The sequence below is a fragment of the Lampetra planeri genome, chromosome 51, assembly GCF_965212315.1.
Source record: "Lampetra planeri chromosome 51, kcLamPlan1.2.h2, whole genome shotgun sequence".
Lineage (NCBI taxonomy): Eukaryota > Metazoa > Chordata > Hyperoartia > Petromyzontiformes > Petromyzontidae > Lampetra > Lampetra planeri.
This window is the reverse complement of record NC_136157.1, coordinates 8,741,537-8,752,154: the sequence shown is the minus strand read 5'-3', so window position 1 is coordinate 8,752,154 and position 10,618 is coordinate 8,741,537. Positions and strand designations below refer to the sequence as shown.

Below are 10,618 nucleotides of genomic sequence, written 5' to 3'. Positions count from 1 at the left end.
GCCGCGTAGTCTCCGCTGTTGTTCATGAGCTCGGCGTGCGTGCCCCACTCCGCCATGCAGCCGTCGCGCATGAACAGCACCACGTCGCACTCCGCCAGGTACTGCGCAATTACAACGGGAATTAGACGACTCCCGCAGACACCGCGGACCGAATGGACGTGGAACTAAAGAGCTCAAGCCGTAAACACAGCACACGCGAATACGCACGCACACACCAATTTACCCAACCCTCATGCGTGCGCTACACATACAAGGACAACGATTCCCCCATATAGCCTTGACAAGACTGTTGGGGCAAGTGCTGTTAATGAGCACATCGGCTGACACACCACACGAGCGGGGGTGGCCAACACCACGCCCGGGCACCTTTCTCTACCTAGCAGCGATGTTTACACACCTCGCAAGGTACTCATTCGAGGCCGAGTCGAAGCTAGGCAAGGCCCAAGACCAGTTCAGATAATCGTCACTGGGTTCGTAGCACAGCGCTGTATTACCGCTCAGCCACTACACACACACACATGCCACAAATAAATCACCAAACACATGCACACAGCCGGGCCTCGGTTCATCTCAAAAGCCACATCTTCGGTGGCGAGCCGGCGCCCTCACCTGCAGCTGGTGCGTGACGAACATCACCGTCTTGCCGCGCATGCCGGTGCGGATGGCGTGCGTGAAGAGGTGCGCCCCCACGTGGTTGTCGACGGCGCTCAGCGGGTCGTCCAGGAGGTAGATGCTGCGGTCGCTGTACAGCGCCCGCGCCAGGCTGATGCGCTGCCGCTGCCCGCCGCTCAAATTCGCCCCTCGCTCTCCGATCTGCGGGCACCATCGCACACGCACGAGCGCGCAGGATTACCGCCGGCGCCGGCACCGGCGCAAGCTCAACAGCCGACATTTTAAACTAAACACGCAAGCGTGGGCCCGTTACAGGCCGTCGCGTACGTCGCGTGATTTCGTAGCTCCATCTCCTCCGGCCGCGGGGAACCGGTCCCGACGTATCTGTGCCGTCTATAAGGGGTGGGGGAAAAGCAGGGGAGGCCCGCTGCACCAAGTGAGGCCATCACGATGGGGAAGGGGGGGGGAAGCTGAAAACGTAAATGGGGGGGGGGGGGGGGGGGAAGGGTGACAGAGGGTTCTTAACGACACAAATCTGGTCTCGGCTCACCACGTGGCCTCACCAGAATGTCGAGCGGCAACGGGAGCGCGCTGGCCAAGCGCGAGCCTCTCGCCCGCGTCGCGGATCGCTGCGCACGGGTTGCGACGGCTCTCGCTACGGTCGCGTCCATCTCATAGTCGTCGCGACCAGAGCGTGCGTGATAACGGGGGGGGGGGGGGGGGGAAGGGGTCGTCGTCGTTTGGCGTGCGAGCGGGGTGGGGGCGGCGGGGTCCCCTCTCACCTCTGTCATGTCTCCGTACGGCAGCATGGCCAAGTCGATGCGCAAGCAGCAAGCCTCCAGCACCATGTTGTACCTGCACACACACGCAGGTGAACACACACAGGTAGGTGAACACACACAGGCATACCCATTCCGCAAGGCCCTTACTCAAGCGCCGCAGTAGCGACCCCTAAAAAATCCTTCTGTGAGGCTATAATTGCACAGCTATGTGCAATTCAAGAAGAAACGATGTCAATGACAAAACGGATTTTGATTAACATGGACCACCCATTTCAAACCCTTATAAACAGTTTGCCTTGGAAGCTAACCCCCCTTTTCCTGAAGACAACCGCTTGTGTTGAGATAGAAACGTCGTAGTTTTTTTTTACCCTATCTACGTGACTTTACCGAAAGACCCAAGATTATGGACCACCCACGCAGGTACACACCTAGGCACGATGAGTGCGAGCCTGTTTCTCTCGATAAAACAAACACGCCCACGGTGTCTGTACAGCGCCTTGAGATGCTGGCGCAAGACGCGTCGGGGGTGACGGACGGTGGTCGAGCTCAACGACAGAGTAGCAGCTAAGGAGGGATTGCGCCCAAGACGTACAGGTACCAGACAGACAGATGTTGCCATCGACTCGTGTTAAGAATCTGTTAAGAGATGGCAGCGGCTTGGAGAGGCCTTCACATGGCAGTAGTTAAGACGTGGCTAACGATAATGATGATTAGAGACCAAAGCTCATATAATCTTAGTCATGGCTCGGGCTTGGCTCTGGCTCAAGCGAGGAGGCTCAAAGCCATTCTGAACTCAAGCCGGCTCCGAGCAATGGTCCCAGCCGTGCTCAAGATTTCCGTGAGCCCGGCTTGAACTGAGCCACGGCTGAACCACTCATGGAGAGTCTTTAAAAGCGACCGAGCGGCCCCCTCCCCCCTATACCTGGCTTTTCTCCTTAGCATGCTGGTTATTTCTACCCGCCACCCCCCCCCCCCCCCAACTTAAATCTCCATCATCACCCAAACGCAAGCACCCTACTTGGCTGGGACAGCAGTGGGTGGGGGGGGGCCCTAAAATTCCCCTTCTTCCCCTCCCACCCTTCCGTACGGTTCCATCGCGATGGAATGGTTTAACCGTTGATTCCTCTGTACCCCATCACCGGAATTGTACGGCGTGTTGTATTGGGCTCGTGTTTGGTTGTCAAAAACAAAACAAAAAAATGAGGCCGTCGTTGAGCCGGGGGCGGGTCAGGGGGTGTCCGTGGCCGGCGCCCACCTCTCCTCGTTGTAGGCCTTGCCGAAGAGGATGTTGTCGCGCACGGTCGTGTTGAGGATCCAGGCCTGCTGTGCCACGTACGCCAGGGTCCCGCTTACCGCCACGCTGCCCTCCAGCAGGGTCATCTGCACGCACACACGCGCCACTCGCGTCAGCAGGGGCACGCCGACACGCACGCGCACTCGCTCGCGCTCTCTCGCACACTCGCTCGCTCTCGCACGCACGCGCTCTCTCGCACACGCGCACTGCCAGGCGCTCTCGCTCAGTCGTTCGCACAGCCCCACACGCTCCTTGCGCGCACGCACGCACGCACACACGCAGTGTCTTCTCACGCGCACACACACACACAGAGCCGCCACAGCCGGCCACCGCAGCGAGCATCGCCCATCGCGCATGGCTGGCTGCCGACGGCTCGTCGACACGATAGGCCATGTGCCGTATCATTACAAGAGGCTTTTTCTCTTTTTATAATTATCACTGTCATTCGTAATTCTCTACAACCTGAAAAAACCGCTATCGTTTCTGTCGGGGTATATGTAAATATTACGTATTCGTGAATTCTGTGTAATTCTGCATAAATAATTAATCGATAGAAAAACAGCAATAGGCCCTAACCCTGTCATTCACTCGCACCCATTTACCCAGTAAAAAGTAAGCCCGCCATAAACCAAAATCCTAAACCCCAGCTCCTAACACAACCCCTGACCCAACCCCTGACCCCACAAGCTACTTTCCCCTTAAGCCAGTGGTTCCCAAACCTCCTTCAAATACAACAACTTTGTCCGGTTACCTTTGGCGTTCTGCCGGGAGGCGGCAGGGGAAGGCACAATCGTCGGCGCTAAAACCTTCCGACGTCACGGCAAAGCAACGCACCGGTTAAACCCGGCCGCTCACTCCGCCGCAGCATGGGCCACGCAAGATGCGGAGCTTGGGAACCGCTGACCTAAGGAACTCCCCCCACACACCCACCCTCCCCCCCTCCCCCCTGTGCCGAACAGAAACCCCTTGAAGGCGAACGGGCGGGCGAACGAGCGGGCGGGCGGGCGGGAAGGAGGACGGGTAGGGGCAGACGGGGGGAGGTGCGGTGGAAATCGTTCTATACCTACAAACCCGTAGGCACTGTTGGCTCCTCTAGCACACCCGCTGCTGTGCTACTAGGGAGAGAAGGCCTGGTAGGGAGACAAGACGCGTCAGGGTTGGCTTTGCTCGGCAATCCCGGCCCGCAGGGCTGTGTCTAGCAAGGCTTTCTCCCTTTTCTTTTGCTTTGCGTCAACGGCAGCTCGGCCGGTCGGCCGGCGGCGGCTGGCTCTGGCGGTACAGGTGTCCCATGGGGTTCGCCGGCCACAAGTCGTCACCCAGCCAAAAACGTAAAACTGTGCACGGCGGCGGCGAGGCCGTGCGAGAGCTCCCACCGCCCTACGGTGCGGGAGCTGGGCACCATGGTGTGTGGATCGTGCCGAGGGTAGCAAGACGTCGGTAGGCCTGTGCCGACCCACGCAGTGGACTGAGCAATGCGGTTACTGTTTTATCAATTTGATCGTTCGCTTGGACGCATCACCTGTAGCACCAGTGAAGAGCAGTGCAGCGTTTCGGCTTTAAATTTGAACCAATTTCGGTCTCCATCGCTACTCAGCCGGGTGTTAAGATTTCCTCATTAAGACGTAGCTACGGTTGCGAATGCTCGCTTTGGGTAGCTTTGTGCCCGATGTCAAACACAAGATGGGGTTCTCCCAAAGACGGGCGTGTCCATGACATCCTATTTCTGCTTGTCCGGGTGAGGTGACACCGTTTTTTTGTGTGTTTACGACACGTCGGTGGATTGACATCTCGAAAACCTTTTTCTCTTGCAACGTCGAGTTCCACCAAAACATTTACGAAGATAACGTCGACAGTTACCACGCGAGCCAATCGGCGCGGGCGAGTACGGCAAATTCTGCCTGCAATTTCAGCTCGGGCGCCGACACCCCCGTGAACGACGCGCGGGCGGCCCCTAGCGAGAGACCGCAGAAGCCTTTTAAACACACGCTGGCACTCTCCCCTACGGCTGCGCGTTTGGGCTGCTCGCCCGTTGCAGCCAGGCCTTGCTAGAGACAGCCCGTCGGGCCCGGGCTGAGACGGGCGGGGAGACGGGGCCTCCCCGCTCCTCCCAGGACGAGCCAGCCCCCGACCTCAAAGCAACAGCAGAGCCACTCCACAGCCACTCCACGGACAACGCGCCACGGTGGCCGCAAAGGCCAGGGACCGGCCGCGGCGGGGCCGGAGCGCCCTCCAGCCACGGCAGCCCCCCCCACCGCGAGCAGGGGAGGGGGGGCCCTCGCTGGCACGGGTGTCGGGGCCCGCCCGGCGTGTCCGTAGCCCGAGCGTTTACCGTGGACGCGCTCGTGGACTTCGCCGTCTCGCACCGACCCAACCGCACGCTCGCTGCACCGCCTCGCCAGGCCACGGGGGGGGGAGGTGATGGATCTCTTCGCGAATTTAAGTGCGGGGAAGCAAAGAGGAAGGCGGTGGTGGAAGGAAGTCGTTGGTTCGGATCTCTTGATTGTGGAAATGGAGAAGCGCAAGACGGCGGATGAGGACAAAAAGCGTCACTCCCCCGGCGAAAAGCCAGAGTGAACCCGAGCGGAATGCGGGGCTTCGCTTGATGGGAATATTACGCAACGACGTGTTTTTCAATTCCATCACCAGCAACAAACACCACGGTCGGCCGGAGCGTGTGGGCTCGCGACCCGTGCATCGATCGGCACGGCCGCTACTACCATCGAGCTCGGCAAGGCGCCGTGCCGATTCACCAATTAAAAAGTGGGGGGGGGAGGGGGGGGGGGCGGGAAGTGGCGGGGGAGCGAAGGGGGCATCTCCCCCCCCCCCCAGGGGCGTTCCTCCAATTGCCCCCCCCACCCCACGTAAACGAGAGGAGCGGGGAAATCGTGCGAGGGCGACGACGTGCGGAAGGAGCGGGAGCGCCAGACTCGGGGAGGCCGGGCCGAGCGGAGAGACCCCGCAGATGTTGCCGAGAGCCGGAGCTTGGCTCGCAACCACGAGGCCACATCCAGCAGGTAAATAATACAGCATCACAGCGAAAAAATCGACAAGTCAATAAAATGCACTTGCAAAAACAAACGAGTAAATAATGCTCTTAGAAGACGGGTTCGCCTTACCGCATGGCGATTCCTTGGGAAGACGGTAACGGGGAGAGTAGCGAAGTCCTGCGCTGGGGACGCATGTTAGTACAAGGACCCTAGCTCCGGCCTACTCCCCCGAGCCTCGCTAATCCTACCTACCCCACCCTCTACATCCTGGGTTCCCCACAGCCTCAAACAGGACCCTAGGGCATAGTCTGTTTTCGCATCAGCACGACGGAGCACACAAACACACAAAACAGGAGCGAGCATCGGACTCATGGTGTCGGTGGGGGCGGCAGCAGAGGGTAAAGCCAGGGGATGAGTTAACAGGATGTGTTGGGCTGTACCACTGTCAAAACCGCACCACGACAGAACTGTTAGGCACAACCTAGGCGATGCTAAACAGTGGTGGTGGTGGAGGGGAGGGAGGGGGGGAGGAGGAAGGGGAGTCGGGAGGGTGATTAAAGTCGGCGCGGGACTCACCTCCGTGATTTACTAAAAAGGGGCACGCGGCCAAAATGATGATGAGCTGTACCCGAGACCCTAACGCACCGCACACCCGCAGAGTTTAGGAGAACAAGCCAAGACATCCTGTTAACTGCACCCCTGGGCACAGCAAAAGGCGAGAAGGACCCGGCACCCAAAGGCACCCCCGTCTCACCTGCCCCATGACGGCAGAGATGAGGGACGTCTTTCCACTGCCCACGCAACCACAGATACCCAGCAGCTTGCCCTGCAGGGTGGGGGGGTGGCAAGGGCACGGCGGACGCAAGCGCGGCATCAGTAGTCGATCGGAAGAATGAGAGGGTTGGTGGGTAAGTTAGTGGATTGGTGGGTGGGTGGGTAAGTTAGTGGATTAGTGGGTGGGTGAGTGGACTGGTGGGTGAGTGAGTGGGTTGGTGAGTGGGTTGGTGGGTGGGTGAGTGGGTGGGTTGGTGGGCTGAGTGAGTGAGTTGGTGGGCGAGTGAGTGAGTGGGTGGGTGATTGAGTGAGTGAGTGATCGATTGGTTCAGCGAGTGGGCTGGTTGGTGAGAGAGTGAGTGAGCGATTGGTTGAGCGAGTGGGTGAGTTGCTGTGTCTGAGCGCGAGGAGTTCCGCCCGGGATTTAAACGCCCCCGCCCCACGCTTGCGAACGGTTTGGGGAAACTGGTCTAGATTCCCGGGACGTGCAGAGAAACGTCGGGGCGTCGTTCTCAATGCACGTCGGAGGGCCGCATACGGCACAACCGAGGAAACCTACGTGCGGGTGGTAACGCGGAGCAAAAGTTGACAAGTGTCCAAAGCGGTGTAGAGAGGCGCATGCCGATAATTTTCAAACGGCTCAACATTTGAACAAAACTTTTAAGTTCTCCCGCTGTGAAGTGGAATGACCGACAGGCACCTCTCAATTAATGAACAGCGGTAGGATGAGCCTATTAATCCAAGGGTGTGCGCAGTAACTTACAGCGGGTGCACACTTGGAATTAACACTGAACGACAGGCACAAGAAGGCACGGATCAAACACACGTTTTCGGCTTATATCATAAACCCCCGACATGTACAATGGTAAATGTCGTGGGTTTACTCTCCAACACACCGGTGTGCTAAAGTAGTAACTACCTGGCATGTTTTGTTTTACGTGACAAACCTCACTAACTGGCTGTGTCGGGTGGTGGTAGCGGGTTTAATGACACATTCATAGTTACGCGATCTAAACCAAACAAAAAAAATGTGTCATGGATAATATTGGTGGCGAAAGCCGTGTTTAACGCACACACACACGAGAACGCGCGTGCCCCCGAGTTTCCGCTCCCTCTCCTCTCTCTCCGCTCACCTTCTCCACCGCGAGGTCCATGTTGTGGAGCACCTTGAGGAGCCGCGACTTGCGGAAGATGCTTCGCGTCTCGTCCTCCTCGTCGGGGCTGTCCACGAGGAGGTGGCCGATCTGCTCGGTGAGCGGCCCGGCTGGGGGCGGCCGCTCGGCCACCACCTTCTTGGCGGCGCCCCGACGGGAGGCATCCTTGGCCTTCACTCGCCCCTTAGGCTAACGACAAAAGCCCCCTCATGTCACACCCACGCGGTGGCGGCCGTGACCATGGCGGCGGCAACTGAGCAAGCGGCGGGGAGGAGGGGTGGTTTAAATCCCGGGTGGGACTCCTCGCGCTATGACAAAGCAACTCACCCGCTCACTCACCCACCTACCGATAGACTCGCTCACTCAGCCACCTACCAATAGACTCACTCACTCACCCACCTACCAATAGACTCGCCCACCAACCCACTCACACATCCACCAACCCACTCACACATCCACCAACCCACTCGCACAACCACCAACCCACTCACTCATTTAATTCACCACACTGCAGGTCACAACACTTCTCTCTCTCTCCGCTTCTTCCCTTACACCGCTCCACTTTGGAATTCCACTCCCACCGTCTCTTTTCCAAAGCTCTTATAATAATGATACTAACCTTGCCCAATTACACAACTTTGGCAGTGCTGTTTGTTGCCGCCGCATTTGGCATTTTGGGCCCTCTGGGCCTGTGCTCAAGGGACCGTGAGAAAGGAAAAAAAGGCAATTGTTTGTTTGATGCAAGAACAACGGGAGTGCCGAGTAGGGGGCCGCGATTTGGAACGCACCACGGGCGAGCGAGCGCGCGGCGATGCCTGGGTGCTGCCCGTCAGCGTCTCCCAGGCCAGCGTGGCGTTCTTCAGCTCCAGCGCGAGACCGGGGCGGCTGGGCTTGGCTCGCGCTACGTGCAGATCCTCCATGAGCAGCAGGCTCTGTGCCACGGCAAAAGGTGGGCCACAGAGAGGTCACGGTGCGTCGTGAGCGCGCACACACAAACAAGTAGGAACGCACGCAGCGTTATAATGACGGTAGTGTCATTTTGATGCTTGGGAAATTCTGATAGCGGCAAGGATATTTCAGATGAGCTGTGTAGGGAACCATGTTGCACTTTCAGCATTTCGAGTCATTTCTAAATTTGGCACGAACGTTTTCCCGTAACGCCGGCACACAACGGCCGAAGGCCTTCCCGAACGTCACGGGGTCTCTGGTAACGGCCACTGTGAGAAGCGGACGGGTCGCATTTCCGACAGAAACACACGCAGTATTAAACAGGGCGGCCGCTGGGGTCGAGCCACGAACCTCTACTCTCGCTCAGCCGTGCCAAACCGGCTTGCCCGCTCAGCCGTGGCCACGGAGCGCTACACTCGCGTGGAACTTTCAGAGTTATCGATTCGTTTTATTTTTCTAATCTTCTCCAATTTCATCATCTTGGTCGTTCAATCGGCGTTAATTATCAAACGTTCGCTCCAATTGTCAACGGTAACGTTCGTCGCAAAACACGGAGCTGTAATTTAGCTCTGAGCCCCGGAGACGTCGCTGGAAGGGATGACGATACGATGGACGGAAAACAAGCGACGGCACGCGAGTTGAAAGCGATAACGTGCACGAGTGGATGGCAACAGCGGAAACGTCGGGGTGAAATCGTCTCATGCTAATAAAGAGTGAGAAGGATCATTTCATCATAAGACCGTACGGGGTGTCGATGACATGTGGAGGCCCAGTAGAGGACACACATTGGTTGACGATGGCAATGAGGAGGGGTTCTAGCCATGAGGTTGTGTCGAGGATTCAGGGAGGTGCAAACCACATGCCATCTTTACCTGGAAGCGGTCAACCGCAACAGAGGCCTCGGAGAGAGCCTTCACTGAAAACGGAGTCACTTTGAGGGCAAAGGTCATGGCATTAAACACCGTCACCACAGTGAAAGCCTGGGGAATAAACGGAAAGGAGGATGCCGTCAACAATCGAGGCAAAAAAAGACAACAGCATTCAACAGAGGCAACGCGTGCACGTGCATGGAACTGGTCCCTGCGTTTACTCACCGTCTCGGTGCAACACTGTGGACCCATCAACTCGCTAGCGCTACAGAACCCGCTTGAAAAACACAGACGGCCGAAAACCCGGATTCAAACCCAGAATCCCAGCGGCACGAAAGCACCGACGATGGCGGCGTCCTTAGCTCTCGATTTTACCCCACGCATCGCCACACGCCCACCCGTTAAACACCCACCACTGGGCCCGGCCACTGGCGAAGCTATCGAGCGTGCAGATGGGAACCGCGGTCTGGAAGGGCCTAGTTTCCGGGGAGAGAATTTGGCGTGGAAAGGGGGGTGGGCGCGAGGGGCGTCACCTGCGAGGCCTCCAGGTCGTATCCCAGCACCATGTGCATGGAGAAGGTGACGACGCTGGCTATGACGACCACGATGGGTGCGACGCCCACCGTGATGCTCTGCACGTAGCCCGCGCGCTCCATGATGCGCCGCTCCTCTGCGCGCACCGCTGCACGCCGACACGCGTGACGAACAAGACACACGGAATTTATGTTAGTTTTTTTTAAACAAAGTTGCTAAGCGCAGACTCAATGGGCCAACAAAACAAAAAAAAGCTGCCAGCAACAAATGACAAAATAAAAAAAAATTGGGAATTTATTTGCATTATCTGATGAAATAAGCAAATCCATGGGTCTCCGCGCGAGTCCACGCAACGCGCCGTGGGTTTATGCAGCGGCATCCAATTGCGACGACGTCTCAAGACGCCACACGGGAGAAACGAGTCGAGGCGGTCGAACGTCAACAACCTCTCGGCTGGAAGGCGGACGCAGTGGCGCGATGCGGTACCACGGAGGGGCGGTGCCGCCGAGGCCTTACCCAAGATGTTGTGAGAAAAGGGCTTCTCCCACGCGTACATCTTGATGAACTTGATGCAATTGAGGACCTCGTTCATAAGACGGACGCGCCGATCCGTCACGTCGAGGCACTTCTTGCGGAAGTACGCCGTGAGGCGGGACACGAACAT

At 57.9% G+C, this 10,618-nt stretch overlaps 2 protein-coding genes across 3 annotated transcripts in view; both read right to left on the bottom strand.

Moving 5' to 3' along the window:
* The window catches only part of LOC144734570 (ATP-binding cassette sub-family C member 5-like), a 14,933-nt gene extending 11,092 nt beyond the window's left edge, over positions 1-3,841 (bottom strand). Inside the window, exons 1-5 of the mRNA XM_078616816.1 lie at positions 3,752-3,841; positions 2,650-2,774; positions 1,395-1,467; positions 610-813; positions 3-101 (exon numbers count right to left, since the gene is read on the bottom strand). Coding sequence (XP_078472942.1) covers positions 3-101; positions 610-813; positions 1,395-1,467; positions 2,650-2,774 — 501 coding nt within the window. The 5' untranslated portion in view covers positions 3,752-3,841. The remainder of the gene's footprint in view (positions 1-2; positions 102-609; positions 814-1,394; positions 1,468-2,649; positions 2,775-3,751) is intronic.
* Positions 3,208-10,618, bottom strand: part of LOC144734423 (ATP-binding cassette sub-family C member 5-like) — a 36,491-nt gene continuing 29,080 nt past the window's right edge. The window contains exons 8-14 of one of the 2 annotated variants that reach the window (XM_078616606.1): positions 10,471-10,618; positions 9,954-10,102; positions 9,424-9,531; positions 8,392-8,535; positions 7,583-7,792; positions 6,430-6,501; positions 3,208-3,818 (exon numbers count right to left, since the gene is read on the bottom strand). In XM_078616606.1, coding sequence (XP_078472732.1) covers positions 3,804-3,818; positions 6,430-6,501; positions 7,583-7,792; positions 8,392-8,535; positions 9,424-9,531; positions 9,954-10,102; positions 10,471-10,618 — 846 coding nt within the window. In that variant the 3' untranslated portion in view covers positions 3,208-3,803. Of the gene's footprint in view, positions 3,819-5,502; positions 6,502-7,582; positions 7,793-8,391; positions 8,536-9,423; positions 9,532-9,953; positions 10,103-10,470 lie in introns of those variants that run through there. The other variant, XM_078616605.1, reaches the window with a different exon arrangement.